Source organism: Sminthopsis crassicaudata, chromosome 2 (genome assembly GCF_048593235.1).
Source record: "Sminthopsis crassicaudata isolate SCR6 chromosome 2, ASM4859323v1, whole genome shotgun sequence".
In the NCBI taxonomy this organism is placed as follows: domain Eukaryota; kingdom Metazoa; phylum Chordata; class Mammalia; order Dasyuromorphia; family Dasyuridae; genus Sminthopsis; species Sminthopsis crassicaudata.
In genome coordinates this window covers 472,471,465-472,492,154 of record NC_133618.1, presented here as the reverse complement: position 1 = coordinate 472,492,154, position 20,690 = coordinate 472,471,465, and the positions used below count along the sequence as shown (strand labels likewise).

The 20,690-nt window shown below is 36.1% G+C and overlaps 1 protein-coding gene across 7 annotated transcripts in view; it reads left to right on the top strand.

Moving 5' to 3' along the window:
- The window catches only part of GARRE1 (granule associated Rac and RHOG effector 1), a 136,878-nt gene extending 119,580 nt beyond the window's left edge, over window positions 1-17,298 (top strand). For all 7 annotated transcript variants that reach the window (XM_074293203.1, XM_074293204.1, XM_074293205.1 and 4 more), the window contains 5 exons: window positions 3,112-4,124; window positions 5,715-5,880; window positions 6,977-7,114; window positions 11,356-11,434; window positions 14,608-17,298. In XM_074293203.1, coding sequence (XP_074149304.1) covers window positions 3,112-4,124; window positions 5,715-5,880; window positions 6,977-7,114; window positions 11,356-11,434; window positions 14,608-14,949 — 1,738 coding nt within the window. In that variant the 3' untranslated portion in view covers window positions 14,950-17,298. The remainder of the gene's footprint in view (window positions 1-3,111; window positions 4,125-5,714; window positions 5,881-6,976; window positions 7,115-11,355; window positions 11,435-14,607) is intronic.
- The last annotated feature ends 3,392 nt before the right edge of the window (window positions 17,299-20,690 follow it).

Below are 20,690 nucleotides of genomic sequence, written 5' to 3'. Positions count from 1 at the left end.
GAAGAAATACAAGCAAACCCTCTCCCCCAGGCAGTTAACCTATCTGGTCCCTTCTATTTACCACTTTCTAAATCTCTTCTCATCATCTGACAATTACATTGGATTTGTTTGCACTGGACACAGCCCTGTTGGTTTAAAAGGCCTGTATTCTCCCCAAGTGTAATCCATTTTTGCAATCTGATTGCCTTTTGGCTCACTTATCAGGTAATCCCTTTCTGCCATGTGATTGCTTTTCTGCTGGTTGATCAAATCAGAGTCCTGACCTTCTAAAGGCTCTTTGGGTGTAACATCAGCTGCCATCATGCCCCAAGTCTTTTTTGCCTGGGGCCCTGGACCTGGGCCCCTCATCCCATTTCCCTGAATTATTCTACACTCTGATGCCCAATGGAGTCCTCTGTTGCATTTTGGACATGGGGTTTTAGGTCTTCTTTCACCCTGTCTTCTCACTGTATCTCCATACCTACACTGAGCTCTTAGATGTCCAATTTTTCCACATTGAAAACATCGCCGAGTTTCTCTAGAAGGCCCTTGCCAGGAGGGACCCTGTCTTTCCACATTCATCATTGTCCGGGTGTAAAAAGCATTTGTTCCCACTGTAGCACAGCGTCTTATGATCTCCTCTAAAGGAGCATCTTTGTCTAATCCCCATATATTTCTTTTGCAAATCTCATTGGCATTTTCCTTAGCCAGATGTCTGGTCATTATTTCTGTAGCTGAATTTTCTTCAATAGTTCTTTTGACAGCAGTTTGCAAACGTCCCACAAAATCTGCAAAAGGTTCATTGGGACCTTGCTGTATTTTAGTGAAAGCCTCTCCACGATCTTTCTGTCCAGGAAGGACACCCCAAGCTTTTATTGCAGCCTTAGCAATTTGCTCATATATTGTCATGGTATAATTAATCTGTTCCGAATTCTCTCCATACTGACCTTCACCAGCTAAGTGCTCAAAAGTGAATTGTGTGTTAACTCCTATTTCCAAATTGCATCTGACTTGAATTTTACATAATTCATGAAATTCCGCAAGCCATAATAAATTTTCTCCAGGTTCCAGACATGTCCTTGCTATGGATTTCCAATCATTCGGGGTTAGGACTTCATAAGACAAACCATCTAGTAACATTTTGACATAAGCTGATGTAGCCCCATAAAGGGTACAACCTTTTTTCAAATCCTTAATTGTATTCAAATCTAAAGGTGCATATCTTCTCCTTTTTTTACCTACAGAGTCAGTATTTTCAATCACAGGATATGCATGTATAAAATCACTTATATCCTGTCCTTCTCTCTTAGCTTTAACCAATGCTTTTTCTAATCTTGTCATAGGCTTAGGCTTCTTCACAGGCAATTCTGTTTGTGTTTCTGCCTCTTCCCCTCTTTCTTCCTCCATCTCTGAAGGTGGGGTTGATGTGGGCCTGTCAATAATCTGTTCTCTAGGCAGGGTTGAAGCTTCTTCAAGAGAATCATACCATAATTCCTCATTTAAATCCTCTTGCTCTAGGGAAAGATCTTGATCTTTCCTTTTTTCCTCACACTTCCTCCTCTGTTCATTTTTAGAACTTTTCCTTCTCCTACAACTTGCTTGATAGTTTAAGGCTAATTGAACTATGTTGTAGATATAAAATACTTCTGCAGAAATTGAACGAGGCCCATTTTTTGCTTGAAATTCTTTCATTTCATATCCCACTAGCTTCCATTTATCTACATCTATCTTTTCTTCCTCTAAGAACCAAGGGGATGTGCGTCTTAATGCAGCCAAGAGTTTAGCAATCTGTACCCAGGTTACAAGTAAACTCTGCTCCTCAATTATCTTGATTATACTCTCTATAGTACCACTCCTGAATGGGGGTGGAGCTGAGGTTGCTTCTGGGGCTGGGGTTGAGTCGGCTGAGGTCCAGGAATTGAATTTAGCTAACATCTGCCCCATTTCAGCTATAAGAGATTCCTGGTTTAGCCCTTAACAAGTTAAGTTCCTTATTTATCTATTAGCACGCTCACTTAATCTTTAACAAAGTTTCCTCGTTACTCACGGTTCTGGGTCAGAGAGACTGAGATCTAGATCGGAGGCTTTTCCACTGGAATCAGGACCGTGTCTGTCCCTGTTCGGGCGCCAAATTGCGAAGGTCTGGTCTAGCTCTTCTTGTCAGGATAAGCAAATGTCCTGGCCCCACATTGGGCGCCAATTGTAGCGAGCTGTCGTCTCCAGAAGCTGCTGGATCGCTCTCTGGGAAGAGATATGCTGTGTCTACTCAAATCTCTCAGACAGATTCTTCTTCCTGTAACGAGCCGTTGTCTCCAGGCAGTTGCTGTAAACTCTTGTCCTTAGAAGTGACTTCCCTTCCTGCAGAGAGCCCCGTCAGGCCTGATGTAATGCAGAGAGTCTTCTTCTTTCTCTGAGAGTCCTCTCTTTTATTCTCCCAGAGAATGGGCGTGGGATAATGCAAGGGCTTCTGGGAAGAACCACCCCAGCCAATGAGCTTGCCCCCTCTATCAAATCAACCTGAGTTCTCACCTTGTAATTGTCCAGAAAACCTCAGTTCTCACTTAGTAATCCTAACAAAGGTTCATTTGTAAATCATTCTAAAGAGCATTAGAGTTTATTATGTGTTTTTCTCATGTTCATTGTTTGTTCTTGTGTTCTAATGCCAGCGTCTAGTTTTTTCTACTTCCTATCCCTAGCTTCTTTATTCATTTTGTATTCATTTGGATTTGATTAGCTTTCATTTTTTGAATAATCTTTAGTTTCTAATGCCTTAGCTTTTTCTCCCTTTCTTTGTGGTCTCATTTAATATTTCCTTTTCTGGAAATTTTTATTAGCTTCATTTCTTGTCCTTGATGAGACATCTTACTTTGAGGGGTAGAAACTTGTTAATGTCATTTTTGAAGCTTTTTTTATACACAATAGCTTTTTTAAGAACATTAAATATTGATTGATATTCAAATAGCATTCACTTTTTAAAATCTAATGATCATTCGTTCATTTATCAAAATTATAAATTTTGGAATGCACTTGAGAAAAGTTAATATTTACTTTAAAAGTTTTAGTTTTATTGTTGAAATGTATGGTACTATTTTTTTCAAATTAAAAAAATTGGATATATTTCCATTTAAACAGGGAACAAGCTTTGCCTTCTATTCAGATTCAGCTTCAGCGTGAGATCTCTGACTTTGGAAGTCAAGTTGATATGCCTCCTGGAAATGGAAATAAGTCATCAGGAGGTTTACAAAAGACATTCTCAAAACTGACTTCACGGTTTACAAAGAAAACTTCATGTGCCAGTTCCAGCAACAGTGCAAGTTATTCTATCCCAAATACCCCTTCCAAAAATGTTTTCATATCTGGAAGTTCTGAAGACAAAACTAAAATGCCTAATAATATTGACACAAGATTGCAAAGCATTTTGAACATTGGTAATTTTCCAAGGACTGCAGACCCATCATCTCAAAGTGCCAGTAATCAGATGGTTAATGGCTTTCTAATTGAACATAGGGAAAATTTCTTCAAAGGGGATGATGGTAATGATGACAAAGGTATGAATCTCCCGAGTGATCAGGAAATGCAGGAAGTTATCGATTTTCTGTCTGGTTTCAATATGGGCAAATCCCAACAGGCTTCCCCAATGGTGAAAAGGCGTAACTCTGTTGCATCTACCCCAGCAAATGAGACAAAATCAGGGACACTACAGCCCTCACAGCCACCATCACAATCAGTGACACATGTAACTTTGCATCCTTCTCAGCGAGGGTTAGCACAGCAACAGCCACCATCCCCTAAACAGCAGCATCCACAGATGCAATATTACCAACATCTGCTCCAGCCTCTAGGGCCACAGCAACCACAGCCACAGGCACGGACACCTGGCAAGTGGCTTAGTAGCTCTTCTCAACAACCCACCCAGGCCATTGGAAGTGGATTGTCTCCTCTTGGCCAGTGGAATAGTCCTGGCCTTTCAGATCTGAGTCCTGATTTATATAGCTTGGGTCTCGTAAGCAGCTACATGGACAATATGGTGTCTGAGGTGTTAGGACAAAAGCCACAAGGACCTAGAAATAACACATGGCCAAATCGTGACCAAAGTGAAGGAGTCTTTGGGATGCTGGGAGAAATTCTGCCTTTTGATCCTGCAGGTATGTATGGACATTTTTGGTGGTTTAATGCTCTAATTGAAGACTTAACTAGAATAATACTGAAACTACTCTTAACAAAATCCTACTTTGTTATAGCAATCCTTGAACCTTGGGTAAATAGGTCCTGGGAGCTGCTATTAACGTAGAGGCTTCATTTGTAAACTCAATAATCCTCCCCACACACTTGCCCTTTGAGTATGATGCTTCTAGCTTTTGCTTTCCCTTCTGTTTTTCCCTTCTTTGGCTGTCCTATGGCTTTTAGTGGAGAAACAAAAATGGGGTAAATGTAAAATAAGGAGCTAGCTGAGTAAGTAAAGTATATCTACTAGTGCTTTTCTAAGCAGTTCTTCCAAAACAGAACCTTATTTTTGTCTATTAGCATGTGGAATTTGTTTCTCACTTCGTTGTAAAATCTTTAACTATTGTCTTTTTTATTTTTTAGAATATTAAATTTTGAGGAGCATTACTGTTTGATGGAATGGTTTCATTCTAACCTCAATTTAAAATTTTTTTTTCCATTTTATAACATAATGAATAAAAATAATTTATTTCTTATTATTTGCTAAGTACTGAGGATATAAATACAAAAATGAGATAAATGTTGCTCTTGAATAGCTTTCATTCTAATAGGAGGAATTAATAATATTTAGAGGAGCGATGGCCAGGGAGAGGTATTTTGACTTAGGAAATCAGAACAATGATATAGGGAATTTTAAGAGGATTAATTGGTAAATTACCTACCCATAAAAAGGAAAGCAATTAATGATGTCCTATTACCTATTGTGAATTCACAAAAATTAAATTAATTTATTTATTGAATTGTTGAAATAATAATGTCATACATTTTAAGATTCATTTCTTTTCATTCAATGTCCAAGATTTATGTCTCTCTGGATTCGTTTGCACTTGATAGCCAATTTTGACTTTATATCCACAAAAGAAATTACTTTTAGGAAAGTCCAAGAGAAAGAACTTCTATGATCTACAGTAGCATAATTATAACAGAGAAAATAACAATTTCATTTCATGTATCTAGGAAGCCACATTCCCATTCTTTGCTGAATGGGATAAATTTCTCATACAATGGATTACTAAAAGTATTCAACACAGGAAACCAAGCTAGTGGGAGTTAGTGCTGGTTGCCTTTTTGTCATGATCATTTTCCAGCTACTTCATTCTTTAATATAACTTGCTGTTGGTGTTTCAAAGAATCTTAAGATGAAGAGATATGTATACTCTTAAACACTGTTCAATAAAGAAGTTTATATTGACTTTGGAAAATCATTCTAGAGCATTTTTTTTTCCTTTTTCACATATCCATGTAGAGTTGAGGATACACTTACTGATAATGTACTGTCTCTCTAATATCTGGCTAGGCTATGGTGGATAATCCACTTGGAAAAGAATGGAGAATTGACTCTGCTATAATATTGCTCCTTTGAGGGTTAATATCTCCTGAAGCTTTTTGTTTGTTTTGTGCCGGGGTAGACAACCAAGCTTAAGGGCTTAAAAGACCATGATTAATCATAGTGGAAAAGAAATGAATATGTCAGTAGAGACCTAACAATTGGCTTCTCTTTTTGTGTTCAGTTGGCTCAGATCCAGAGTTTGCCCGGTATGTAGCTGGGGTAAGCCAGGCTTTGCAGCAGAAACGGCAAGCCCAGCATGTTCGTCGCCCTGGCAACGCACGGAACAACTGGCCTCTTCTGGATGATGCCCATCGTACCTGGCCGTTTCCTGAGTATTTCACAGAAGGGTGAGTGCTGATAACATAAGGTAGCACTATTGCAAAACCCAGAATAAGAATTGTATGTTCATAGGGCAAGCCCCAGAGATCATTTTTCTCAAAGTAGAAATAGAAGAGGTGGGTTTTTTGAGGGGTAGCCCTTAAACTAATGTTTGGATTGGGGGAGGAATTGAGAAATAGAGGATTTCTTTTGTTATAAATCCAGATGTCATAGATTTTTTATTTCTCTCTCTCTCTCTCTCTCTCTCTCTCTCTCTCTCTCTCTCTCTCTCTTTATATATATATATATATATATATATATATATATTAAAATCAATGTTGTGATGTATCTTCTGAACACACATGTTAAATACGAAATGATGATTTTAAAACAGGTTTTTTTTCCTTAAGTTTGATTGTCCTGTGTTAAGGATTCCATTTGATTCCATTTTTTAAATATGTAGGTATCTCACATTACATGTTATAAATAAGTGTGAAATGTAGCACATTTCTAGTTTTATCTGTTAGGAAGAGAGATAAGAATTTACCTGCATTATCTTCAAAGAATTATAACTCATATTTAACTATAGGCTAAAATTTTAAAGTATTTCTAATACATCATTTCATTTGTGCCTCACTATGATCTTATAAATCGGTAGTCCAGGCAATATCACGACCATATTATAGTAAAATAATTCTAGTTCAAGGTGATTGTTACCTGCCCAATGCCACTTTTAGTAAGTATATGATTATCTTTAACTTCTTTGATCTGTTACATGAATAGTTGCCCTCTAAGACGTCAAAATTATTTTCAGAGAAATCAGAATGTCTTAGAAGATTTTTGAGTAGTTCAGAATCTGAAAATATAAAATATAGACCTATAGATTTTAGGGAGTGTTAGGAAATATAGCACCAAAAAGACATGTTATTTAGGAATGTAATTGAAGAAATGAGTTTTGCTACAGGTAATTTGAGGCTTCAAAGCATTTAATGAAATATGAAATGTATCTAGGCCAGAATCTTGTATTTTCCTTGACTATAAAATAAAAGACAAGGAAAGGACTCTTGCTATTATTATAGACTTGAAATGAGGGTTTTAACTAATTTCTTTTTATTTTTCTTTCAGTGATATGATAAATAATAGCTGGTCAGGCACCCAGGGAGACTCTGCTAGCTCAAGTGATGAGACATCATCTGCTAATGGTGACAGTTTATTTTCCATGTTTTCGGGGCCAGATCTTGTTGCTGCTGTTAAGCAGAGAAGGTAAGAAATAGCTTTATGAAGCTAATCAGAGGATAAAAAAAAACAATTCGTTTTTGATAAAATTCAAAAGGGAGGAAGCATCATAATAAAATTGATTTCCTGTGGTAGTGGCTATTTCTGTTTATCCTGTAGAAGTAACTGTAGCCTTGCTATGCTTGTTCTTTTCATTTGAGCTAGAAAATTTATTTTTGTGAAAGGCATTTTCACAAATTCTTTCTCCAGATAAAGCAGTTACATCTTTATTGTAAAGTCTGCACAAACAGCTTTTGTAAAACAGAAGTTCTCAGTCTATGTGACATGGCTGTGGAACATGTTGAGGGGCTTATTCAGGGGCTTAACTGCATGCTATGTTATGTATAGGGAATCTGTTTTGAAATGGAATGAAAACATACATAAGGTGTCATTATTACTGAGTACATAATTCCACATGGTGATAAAGGAGTAATGGCACTGACAAAAAATAGACTTTGGATAGGCATCTTAAAGATAAGTCCCCTCCAGTAAAATATCAGAAAGAGCCTGTGACTTATTAAGGTATTTAGGTTTCAACTTTAGTTGGCATTATATTTTCTTGCAAAGCTACTTTTTCCACTAAATAATAATGTGACTTTTTACAAATTACTTAAATTCTTAGAGTCTCATTTTCTTAATAAGACCTCTTCTAGCTTTAATATCCCATTTTTATATGACTGATATTCAGTAGTTATCCATTACATGTATATTAAATACATACTACATACCATACTGGGGGAGATTCAAAGATGTCCCTGACCTTTAGGAGCTAGTATTTTAGTAGGGAGAGAAATATTCACAAAGAAATACACAAATTACATTATAGGTAAGTTAGTCTATTAAAGAAACAAAGTATTATGAGATTGGATGAGGGAGAAAGCATTTAGGTTTTTTGGAATCAGGGAAAGCTTCGTTTTAACTGGATCTTAAAAGGTGAATGGATAATGTCAAAAGATAGATTTGTGTATAGCATGTATTTGTTAAGGAAAATAGCATAAGCAAAGTCTAGTGGTGGTAGAGGACATATGATGGTCACTAGACAGTGAGTAATATAAAGTACCTTAAAAAGAAATACTGTGAGTTTAAGATGGAAAAGTCGGTTGGAGATGGATTGTTAAGGATCTTGAACATCAGCATAATTAGTTTAGAATTTTTTCAATTATCAATAAAGAGCCCCTGAAAATTGAGTTGTGGAGTAGTCTTTACTAGAAAGACCAGTCTCTTAACAATGGAAGGGGTGGTTTAAGTGGGATATCTTAGAATCATAGATCCAGAATGGGGAGAGACCTCAGAGATCAATTTGCCCAACTCCCATTTTGCAGATAAGGATATTGAGGCCTAGGGAGACTTAAGTGACTTGGTAGGTCATACATAAATAGTAAACATCAGAGGCAGTATTTGAACTCAAGTACTTTTGATTCCAGGAAGAAGAGAATGAAATCAGAGGAAGTTAGAAAGAAACTAAGGCAGTAGAAAGCATTCTGGGAGTCACAAGCCTGAGGTTGGAATTCCAGCTGTACCTTTTACTATACAAACTTATGTGTTCACAGGCACATTTACTTCTTGGGATCTTAGCTTCCTTTTCTGAAAAATGAGTTCAGACTAGTTGACCTATAAGGCCCTTCTCATCTTCAAATCTATGATCCTGAGATAAATAATGAAATATAGTCTCAGATTTGAACAGGACTATTAAAGTTCTCAGCTGTGTATTCCCCAGCATAGTGCACAATTGACATGTACATTGGATTATTTCTTCCCACAACACTACTATGTTGTCTTATGAATCGTGAAGAAATCTCCCTCTTCACTGAACCAGCATATCAGTTTTGAGTATTAGTTTAGATTGTAATAAGCATACCAAAACCAAAGCGCCTTAGCTTTCCAGAGCTTCACACTGTAAACTTTCTTCAGGACACTGCTTGTGATCCACACCAGCATGATACAGTAGAAAGAGGACTAGATCCAGAAAGTTCCAGTGTGCATTTTGATTTGATCATTTAGTAGCCATAGGATCTCAAACAAGTCACTTGATCTTTCTTGTCCTTAAAAAATAGAGGGGGAGGGGGGCAAACTAAGAAGTCCTTTTCAATTCTAAATCTCTTATCTTATAGCCATAACTTTGGTATGTAGCATTTGGAAGGCACTCCAGTATTTGTTGATAAATTTATTAAAATTATATGTCATGGTCTTCCATATAGTAGGCTCCCAATATATATTTACTTGATTTGAAAATAGATAGTAGGTACATCTTGCAGGTAAAACTGGCACCTATTAACATTAGTCTGAAATGCATTACATTTTTTTGAAAATTTAAATCTCACTATCACTGGAAGGTGTTTTTTTTTTTTGTTTTGTTTTGTTTTGTTTTGCATGTATAGTTTGGCTGCAAAATGCTTTTATTTCTAGGTTGTGTGTAAGGAAGGTATTATGGAAACTATAATTCATTATTTAAATATCAACTATTACTATTCTGTCTTTTGCAATCAAAAAAGTTCTCTGACCAGGAGAAAGTCTTTTTTTGTTGCTGGTGTATAGAGCCTTAAACTATTTGGTATAGCCTGCAGCATTTATTGCCTACTTTCCTGAGTAAGCTTTGACAAAATTATAATACCTATTCCTATTAAAGAAAAAAAAAACAAACAAAACCGAAAGCATAGTAATAAATGGAATTTTTCTTAAAATGGTAAGCAGTGGGACGGCTAGGTGGTGTGCAGTGGATGGAACACCAGCCCTGAACTTAGGAGGACCTCACTTCAAATTTGGCCTCAGACACTTAACGCTTCCTAATTATGTGATCCTGGGCAAGTCAATTAATTCTAATTGCCTCAAGGGGAAAAAAATTAGTAAGCAAATCTAACCAAAAGTAAGAATTATCTATAATGGGTTGTAAATGAGAAGCCTTTCCCATAAGATTAAGAGTGAAGCAAGAATGTTCATTATCAGCATTATTATTCAGCATTATATTGGAAAGGCTAGCTATAATAATACAAGAAAAAGAAATTGAAGGAATAAGCATAAGCAATGAGGAAAGAAAATACCACTTTTTGCAGATGATAAGAGGGTATACTTAAGAGCATCCTAGAGAATCAACCAAAACTAGTTGAAACAATTAAAAACTTTAAGAGACTTGAAGGATATAAAAGAAACTCATTCAAATCATCAGCATTTCTATGTAGTACCAATAAAACCAAGTAGGAAGAAAGAAAGAAAAATTTCATTTAAAATAACTACAGACAATATAAAGAGTGTGTCTGCCAATACACAGAGAGGAATTATGTGAACCCAGTTTAATTGAATCAGCTTTGATTGGCAAAGTTCGTAGCTGAAAAATGTATGGCTCTTAGGAAAAAAATTGCTTTTGTGTGCCTCATATAATGGTGACCAAATAGCATTGGAATCTTGAAGGTAAAGTTTACAATGTTTGTGGAAAAGGGTGTTAGCATACAGCTTTTTATTTTTGTAATGAGACTCAATTAAAAATATTTTAAGGCTTTTCTTTCATAAAGATTGAAAAGCTCTACATTGTCCACAAGTCTGTCAGTCTCTAAATCAGTGGTCCTCAAACTTTTTAAATAGGGGGCCAGTTCACTGTCCCTCAGACTGTTGGAAGGCCGGACTATAGAACAAACAAAAACTCACATTCTGTCTCTGCCCCTCAGCCCATTTGCCATAACCCAGAGGTCCGCATAAATGCCCTCAGCCAGCCACGTCTGGCCCTCGGGCCGTAGATTGAGAACCCCTGCTCTAGATTCAGTCATCTGTCATTCTAGGAGGTTGAAATGGTGTACTAAATAACTACCATAAACACATTTTCCCCTTTCAGACAGCATAATTGAATTCTTGAAATTCAAATTGCTCTGGTACCAATGATGATTTTCCTTGAAATGATATCTTTATAAAATGTCCAGACTACATGTGTTCTGCTCCACTAAAAAGTTTTACATATTCCATATAGTTTTACATACATACATACATACAGTTTTAATATATTCCATTCCTGTGTTGGCCTTTTGATTGGGTATAAGGTAATGATAGAGTTAAGTTTTCTTGGAAGATCTTTTGTACAAATAATGATTCTTCAGTCTTGTTGAACATGGAAAAAAAAAAAAAAAATCAAGGACCTCACAATAGCTGCTTGAAGAATGATACTGGGATACATGGAAACAGCATAACTCCAAAAAGTAAATAATGAATATTGAGTGATTACAAAATGGCTTTTGTTCTTCTAGGAAACACAGTAGTGGTGAACGAGAGACTACCACACTACCATCACCACCTCTTCTTTCCACAGTGGATGACCTAAATCAGGTATGGACTGACAATTAATTCTTTCTCACTTGTGCAATAGCAATTTATGCGGTGGAATGGACAAGGTTCTGAATGTGGATTTAAGTGCACTAGGATGTCTCTAAGTATTTTAAAATATTTATTAAAATGAAATATTAACCCTATATTAAGATAATTTTGATATATAGCAAATTATCTTACCAGCACAGAAATTATAGCTTCATGCTCCAGACACAATGAAAAGGGAAATTTAATTATAGGTAAGTTGTATAAAATTCAGAAATTACATTTAAAAGAAAAAATGTCTCAATGTAAACATTTACATTAAAATTTTCTTTTTTTTTTTTTTAAACATTCAACAAGCATTTATAAAACTTCTGTTGAATTACCATGTATTGTGCTAGGAATTGGGGATATAGACAAAAATCAAATAGTCTCTGTCCTTAGAAATTTATATTCTAACAGGGAAAATAGCATGCACATATAGAAGTATATACATAATATATACCAAATAATGGAAGTGGGGAAGGAAGAATTAGTCTTAGCAGTAAAGAAGATCAGGAAAACTTACATAGAGAAGATGGTTTTTGAGAGAACGTGGAAGGAAACTAAGGATTCTTTTATTATTTATAATAGCTTTTTTCCCCCAAATACATGCGAAGAGATGTTTAGCATTCACTTTAGTAAAACCTTATATTCCAAATTTTTCTTCCTACCACATCCTCTATTCCTTCTCATAAACAGCAAGCAATGCAATATAGGGAACTAAGGATTCTAAAAGATAGAAAAGGGTTATGGAATGAGTACATTCCTGGCATCTGGTGTATCTAAGATAGAATGCCATGTTTGAGGAATAGCAAGTCATTTTGCACAGTGAGGAGAGTGAAGGGGCAGTAGTATATAACAAGAAGGAGTAGATAGAGTCAAGTTGTTAAGGATTTTAAATACCAGTAAAGGGCTTATAATGTTTCCTACAGCTAATAAAGGGTCATTGATGTTCATCAAGGAAAGGAATAACATGGTCAGCACTGTGCTTTAGAAAATACACTTTGGCAGGAGTGTGGAGGATGAATTGGAGAGAAGAATGACTTGAGGCAGGAGACCAATTAGGAGTTCTTGTAATAAATAATGGAAAACAACTACATGACATAGTGGCATAATAGCATCTACTTCGCCACAGTTGTTGTGAGGATCAAATGAGATAAAAATTATAAAATGCTTAGCACGGTCTCTAGCACATGGTAAGCACTATATTGTTGTTATTGTTGTTCTTATTATTAGCTTTAAGACCAAGCAAGATTATAAGGACCTAAACTAGTGTGGGGGCCATGTGGTAATAGTGAAAGGAACACATGTGAGAGATATAGAATAGGAAGAATAGAGAGGATGTGTGGAGTGAGAGAGTGAATCAGTAAAGATGAGAACTTGAGTGACTGAAAAGATTCATAGAAATTGATTTATACTCCAGCTTCTTAAATTGTAGTTTGTGACCTCATATGGGTCTTGAAACTGAATGTGGAGGTCATGAAATTATGATTTATTATCATTTATAAACCTATATACCCAGCATCAAGTAAAAATTTTTCTGAGAAAAGGGGTCACAAGTAGAAAAAGCTTTAAAAAGTCCTGATTTACCTGATCTGAATAGCAGTAGAAAAGTTCAGGAGAGGAGTCAGTGTGAAGGGAAAGATAAAGAGTTTTGCTTTGGGTGTATTGTGTTTAAGGCACTTTTGAAAATTCCAGTAAGAACTATGTAATACAGAAATGTTCCAAGAGAGAATAGGAGCAGATATATAAGTGTAGAAATCATTTTCTTAAATATAAGTGAATCATGGAACTAGATGACATTGAAAGCCCAAATCCAGGCCCAGTTGCAGGCACAGGCACAGCAGGGAACATCCCAGCACAACCCATGAACAAGAGCTTTTAAGTCTTTTCCAGTAAAGCAAGAACATAGACCATCCTACTACATTAGTACTAATGGCTGACACATCAGGATACTGGTTATCTTAGTGGTGACGGGTTGCCATGAGTGGTCTTCACAGTTCTCTGAGAAGATGAAGCTATTTTGTGGACATTTTGTTTGATAAGACATGTCATTATGCCTGGTTACTTCTACAAAGGAGGATCCCATTGAAATTGACAGAGATAGGCTTAGCTGTTGAGCCACCCCCCCCCCCCCACAAAACACTGTTGTTGTTAGATACACAATACAATTCAGACTGTAATAGAAGAGCTTTTAAAATGTATATACATTGAGAGAGGAAATGAATGAATGTATATTTTATTTCTATTTTACCATTTTATATCTTTTCAAGATTTACAATAATAATAATACATAATATTACTTTAAAATTTGGAAGGCATTTGCCAGATATGTCATGATAATATATTGATTAAGCACTTGCAATATACTGGAGATGCCTTATTAATAAGAAATAGGGAAAACATGATTCACATGTTAGGAGAAAAAGACTTTTATCAGGAAGAATAAGCTCAAGAAGGTTGATTTGGGGGGTAGCCAAGTGGCGCAGTGGAAAAAAACAGCAGCCCTGAAGTCAGGAGGACCTGAGTTCAAGTTTGGTCTCCGACACTTAATACTTCATAGCTTTGTGACCCTGGGCAAGTCACTTAACCCCAATTGCCTGAGAAAAAAAAAAGGGGGGGGTGCTATTATTATTTTTTTAATGTATTTTATTTACATAGTCAGGATCAAATATTTCCAAGTTGGTGATGAGACTTTTGGCTACTGCAGAGGGGGAAAACTCCATAACTGGAGCTACAATCTTGTTTTGCACTTAGCAAGTTACAGTCAGCCAGATACTTTAGAATTTCCCTTGTTTCTATAAATCCTGGCATAAATAGCTGTTATTTATTATAGAAGAAGATAATGAGTTCTTGGAATTCATCCTCTTCTTCTTTCACTTCCCCAAATGATATAAAGAGAGCTTTTTTTTTTTTTTTTTTTTTTTTTTTTTTTAGAATCAGAAGAATGCTGGGGGGTTCTGATACATGTGAACATGCAATAGGTAGAATCTTGAGTGATTTTCCTCTCAAACAAACAAACAACCCAGAGAACAATTCAGGGAATAAATTCTGCTGGGCCTTGACTGGTGTTACTCTGGTTAGATTGATACCTTCTTGGAGAAGTTTGTGCTAAAAACCAAAACTTTAATTTCTTTTTTTCTTGGCAGGATAATAAAACCAAAACATGGCCTCCAAAGGCCCCCTGGCAGCATCCTTCACCTCTAACCAACACACTGCCCAATCAGAGCCCATCTTTGTATCATATTACCAATCCTGTCAGCCAGTGGAATGACACAATGCAAATTTTACAGTCACCAGTTTGGTCGACAGCTAGTGATTGTGCTCCATCAACAGGAATTTCCTCTACGTTTGCCTATGGGCAGCAAACCCAGGCCCAGGTGCAGGCACAGGCGCAGCAGGCAGCAGCCCAGCACAAACCCATGAACAAGGGCTTTAAGTCTTTTCCAGTGAAGCAAGAGCGCAGACCATCCTACCTACATCAGTACTAATGGCTGACACAGAAGGATATTGGTTGTCGCATCAGTGGTGACGGGTTGCCATGAGTAGCCTTCACAGTTCTCTGAGAAGATGAAGCTATTTTGTGGACATTCCGTTTGATAGGACATGTCATTATGCCTGGTTACTTCTACAAAGGAGGATCCCATTGAAATTGACAGATAAGCTCAGCTGTTGAGCAAATGAGGCCACTATTTTTGTTAGACACACAATGCAGTTCAGACTGTAACATAGAAAAGCTTTGAAAATGTGTATATTACCTTTACTTTCTAAACCTTTTTTTAAAAATATTGCTAAAAAATACTACCATACCAAACACTATTTTATAGCTATTTTTTCATATAGATTTATAGTTAAAACATCTCTTGCCTAAAATGCATTTACTATTTTAAAATAACAAATGTAGTGGTCAGAGTTTTGCTCAACATTGTCCTTAAGTTTATATATAAAATGAGCAAATGATAAAACCTTTGTACCCCAAGGTGAGCAATTAGGCCCTGTGGGTTTTCTATGGGAATGACAACCAGCAGTTTTTCAAAGTATATCCTTGGAGATAGGTAGTTTGAGCTCTGTTTAAAAAGCATGTCAATCTGAAGATTGCAGTATTGTCCTACCAAAAGATCATCGAGGACCTCTAATGAGATTTCATAAATGGTAGTAGCTTACCTACATAAGGTAGACATGTTTTCATTTGGTCAGATGGAAAGTTGATTTGATTCACAATTGGATGCTTTTCCATTTAGCCAAAGACCTTGTCAACTTTGTCTTCCTTTAACATGACAAACGACAGCAATTAAAAAGACAACTTCACTATTAAGTCTTTTTTTCAGACATTATCTTTACAGTAATATTTGTGAGCTGGCTCAGAAAAAAAAAAAACAAATTTAAATTTGGGGAAGAATTAGTTAAAGACAGTGCTACTTTTGAAGTAAAAGAAGAAAGAGAGCTCTGTCCAGTTAATATGTGCCATTAAATAGATATTACCTGTGGAATTAGAAATATTTTCCAACCAAAGTGGATTTAGAAGAGTTGAATGGTGCTTACATTGAGAAACAATGATAAATATATGTATAGTTACCCATTGTACATTAATTGAGGTTACAGAAGATTCTTTATATAAAGCTTATTTAAATTTTCATATTTCATTTTTGAAAGAGTCTAACTGATTAAAATCCACAATATTTTCTGGTATGAAAGTTTTGACAGTATTAATCTTATTTTTATATTTTCTTAAATCATTATACCATTCTAATATGTGTTAACTACCAGTAAATGGGACATTAGTTTTAATGCCATATAAACTTTTTTCAGCAAAAATAGTAATAGCATTTATGTTCTCATTTTTATAGACATAAATGAATCTTATATTTAAAGATACCAAAAAAGGATATACAAAACACTAATATAGAGTTATTCAGGGTGTCTCAGCCCAACCTCCACCTTTTCTGTTGTATGATGCTGGGTCAAAGTTTTGACCCCAGAATGTGATTTTGTGTGTTGTTCGAAGATGCCAATGTTGCCTGTATTTATGATATTGTCACCATGTTTTCTGAAAATTCACACTCACCATGTTTACAAGAGAATTGTTTGCTGTACATAGACTTTTTACAGGAATGTGCTTCGCACAGTCATTGTGTGGCTTTTGTCTGTGTAAATTGTCACGGTGTCTGCATTCGTTTTACTTTGGATGTTCTCCTGCTGCAATTGTTTGTGACTGTTTTGCTTGATAGATGGTGTTTGGTTTCCAAAAGTAACATGTCCACAGTGCCCTGAATCCAAAGTTCTATTACACTGAAATACCATGATTCATCAATGTCTGCCCAAAGGTCTCTTTCCTGGATGGGTAGTTCTTTTTGCTCTGACTTACTGCTCAGCACAGGTGCCATCCCTATTTCCTTTTTCCAATTTATTTGTGCTTTGAATTAAGGCATTTTTTACCTGGAATCAGCGTGAACTGTGGAGATTGTTAAATGAAACCATTGGTGTGTCTCTGCATGGGTGCTATGTCCCTGGAGTCTGAGTGAGCTGTGCAGGCTGTGTGAGGTGAAGCTGTTTGTATGTGTCTCTGCATCGGTGCTATGTCCCCAGCTTCCAGTCCTTCTGAGCCCTGGTGCTTCCAGGTGATATTTGTGGCAGGCAAGTCTTGCTACAAAGGGGCTTGTCATCCACTGCTGAGTGCAAAGGCTCGGTGCTTTCTGATGTCACGTTAACCTGCCCTTACTGCAGTGCTTCATGTGAATCATTCAGTGCTTCTGAACTGGAACTGTATATTTTGTATTTTACTTCTAATGCTCCTGTAAGTAAAATAACTATTTGCTTTATTAAAGATATACATTTAATAATATGCTGTAGATTGCTTTAAAACGAACTCTGACTTCCCAACTAGCAGACTTTATGTTTATTGTTCTTTGCTTTAAAAGTCCAGTCCAGTCCTTTAACTTGCCATTTTTTGAAATTTTCCTCTAAAGTCAAACTTTGCTCTTCACATGACTTTTAAATCATATTTAACAAAAATTTATTTATGAACCAAAATCAGAACCTAATATGAACTACAACTACAAGAGTAGATGAACTTTTTTCATCTCAACACTGTTAAAAGAGACTTCCTTAGCAACTTTGCAGTGTATGTGAAATCCATGATCTCACCAGACTGCTTTTTATAGAGAAAGGGAAAGAGATCTGAATTCTCCAGCATGGTCCTATTATTTGCTCAGGTCTTTGATCATATCTTCTGTAGGTAGTTTTTTCCTTCCTTCTAACTTCAGTGATGTTTTCTAAATGCCTGGTCAGATGATAAATGCTTTTAATTTGAGAATCCCCAAGAAAAGAATTTATGCCTTTGATTCTATTATGCCACCTTCCTAGCTATACCTCCTCCCCCACAGTGAGAAACCTGGCTGCCTTGTATATAGGATTTAAGAAACAAATTTTCCTATATGGCTAAAACAACTCTGAGGTTGTCCTGAGAAACAAACAATGAATCTCACAAGATAAAGGTTGTATTCTATAGTATATATGTTTTCAGCAATTGTATTTGCTTCCAAGGTGGGAAGTATTAAGATGAGAAAACAGTTATATTAGCTATACTTTATCCATGAAAAGGAGAGATGACACTGGCTTTGGAGACAGAAGAAATTAATTCTATGGAGTCCTAATTCTTCAAAAAAGTATTTGTATGACCTTGCTATTTAACTTCCCTGAGCCTCAGTATCTTCATCTTAAAATGATGGGTTAGGCTACTTGTTCTTTTAAATCCCTTCCCAGTTTAAATTTTTCTGGTTGTAGTATTTTATTTAAACAATAAGCATAGCATTAAGGTTTCTAAAGAACAATATTTGAAGAGAAAGGAAAATCAAAGAGTTTGGATATCAGGAAGAGATTCATAAAATTATTACCTTTTTAAGGTAAGTGGATTCCTCTTCTTTGGAAAACTTCTGGCAGGAGCTGGATGTTGTAGAAATCAGTTATGGAGTCAGACTGTATAGAAGCTTTTAAAGTCCATTAAACTCCTAAGTACTCAATTTATAGCACATACTAGAAGCTTAATGTTTATTGATTAGTTTATTGATAATTAGATCTCTGATCCATGAAAATTTGGATCATTAGCATTAAGGGATGAGAAAATACTTTTATCTGAGATGATAGTATTATAACAATTGTGGAAATTTAATTGTCTAATATTTTTCCCAGCCATATTCCTAAAATTGCACATTATAAAGGATACATAACTGACCTCAGATTCAGGAAGACCTAAATTCAGGTTTTTCTTCTGACATACTTGGTGAACCCACTGAATGGGAGCGGCCTCAGTTATACTGTTGAAGCTCTGTTGAAAACTTTAGCTTATAAAAGCCAAGGCCTCTCACTTCTCCCAGGGCCATTTCCAGTCTCCTGATCTCCTGGCCACTGGACCCAGAAGGTTCTGGAGGGGAAGGTGAGGCAGGTAACCTTGCCCAGTCCCTCCTCACTTACATCCAGTTCACTTGTTTTTCACAGCATCACCTCCCTGATATCCTGGTCCTCTTCGAGAACAAAGGACAAACTCCAACAACTCACCCTGGTCAAATATAGGCCTCAGTTTTTCTTTTTGGGAACAGCTAGGTAGTGCAATGGATAGAGTGTGGGGCCTGGAATGAAGAACATTCATCTGACAGAGTTCAAATCTGGCCTCGGACAGCATCTGGGTAACCCTGGGCATGTCATTTAACCCTGTCTCAATTTCCTCTTCTACGAAATGAGCTAGAGAAGGAAATGGCAATCACTCATGTTTTTGCCAAGAAAACCCCAAATGGGGTCATGAAGAGTCAACTGAAAAATGATTGAATAGCTTTTTTACCTGATGAATTTGGGAGTTGGACTCTGTTTCTTAGATTCTTTCTACCTCTTACATTTTGTGATTGTAATTTGTATTTTTTATAGGTCTATTTTAATATTTCATATGAAGAATACTACTTTGTTATATTCATTGATTTTTAAACCTAACTCCTTGCACCTTACAGTCACACTGACAATAGGTGTCACACGAGTAGTATGATGGCTCGTCAGTTATGGCTGCATTTTATTATTAATGATGTTTCTATCACATCCTCTTTCCCCTCCTCCCTTATGCCAAGTGAAGAAGCTAGAATGTATTGTCACTTAATCTTCATGTGCGTACAGAATATAAATATCTCATTAGGCTCTTCAAATGTTTTTATCTTCATTTGCATTTAAATGCTTAACCAAAAATGTTATAATTAAGAAAGAAGAAAAAACTACAACTGTGCCAAGATGATATTAAAGTCTTTAAAATGCTCTGTACCCAAAGTGTAAGGCAAGGGCAGAAATCATATGTTTTGGGCCTTTGACACCAGAAATATTGTGCAGTTCAAAGGCATGTGATAAATTTCCATTTTTTTTTCAGCACCATCAATTGATAGTTAATAAGTTTTTTTTAAATTAAAACTCTTTATTTATAAAACATACGCATGGATAATTTTTCAATTGATTCTTGCAAAACCTCCCGTTGCACATTTTCCCCTTCTTCCCCTTATCCCCTCCTCTAGATGGTAGGTAGTCCAATACTTGTTAAATATGTTAAAATATATGTTAAATCCAATATGTATGTATATTTTTACAGTTATCTTGCTGCACAAGAAAAATCAGATCAGTAAGGGGAAAAAAAATCAAAAACCTGAGAAAGAAAACAAAATGCAAGCAAACAACAACAGAAAGAATGAGAATGCTACCTTGTGGTCCACACTCAGTTCCCACAATCCTCTCTCTGGGTCTAGGTGATTCTCTTCATCACTGAACAACTGGAACTTGTTTGAATCATCTCATTGTTAAAGAGAGCCAAGTCTATCAGAATTGGTCATCCTATAGTCTTCTTGTTGCTGTGTACAATGATCTTGTTCTGCTCATTTCACTCAGCATCAGTTCATGTAAGCCTCTCCAAGACCCTCTGAAATGATCCTGCTGGTTGTTTCTTACAGAACAATAATATTCCATAACATTCATATACCAAAATTTATTCAGCCATTCTCCAACTGATGAACATCCACTCAGTTTCCAGTTTCTTGCCACTACAAAAAGTATTGTTTTGTTTAAATGGTCCCAGAATGTCAGAGTTGGAAAGAACCTTAGATAGCTATTAATCTAATTATAGAAATTCTTCTATTACAGTCCTACATATTCATTATTCAGCCTATCCTAGCAATGGAGGCTTACTACTTATCCAGAGTTTTCTGGATCA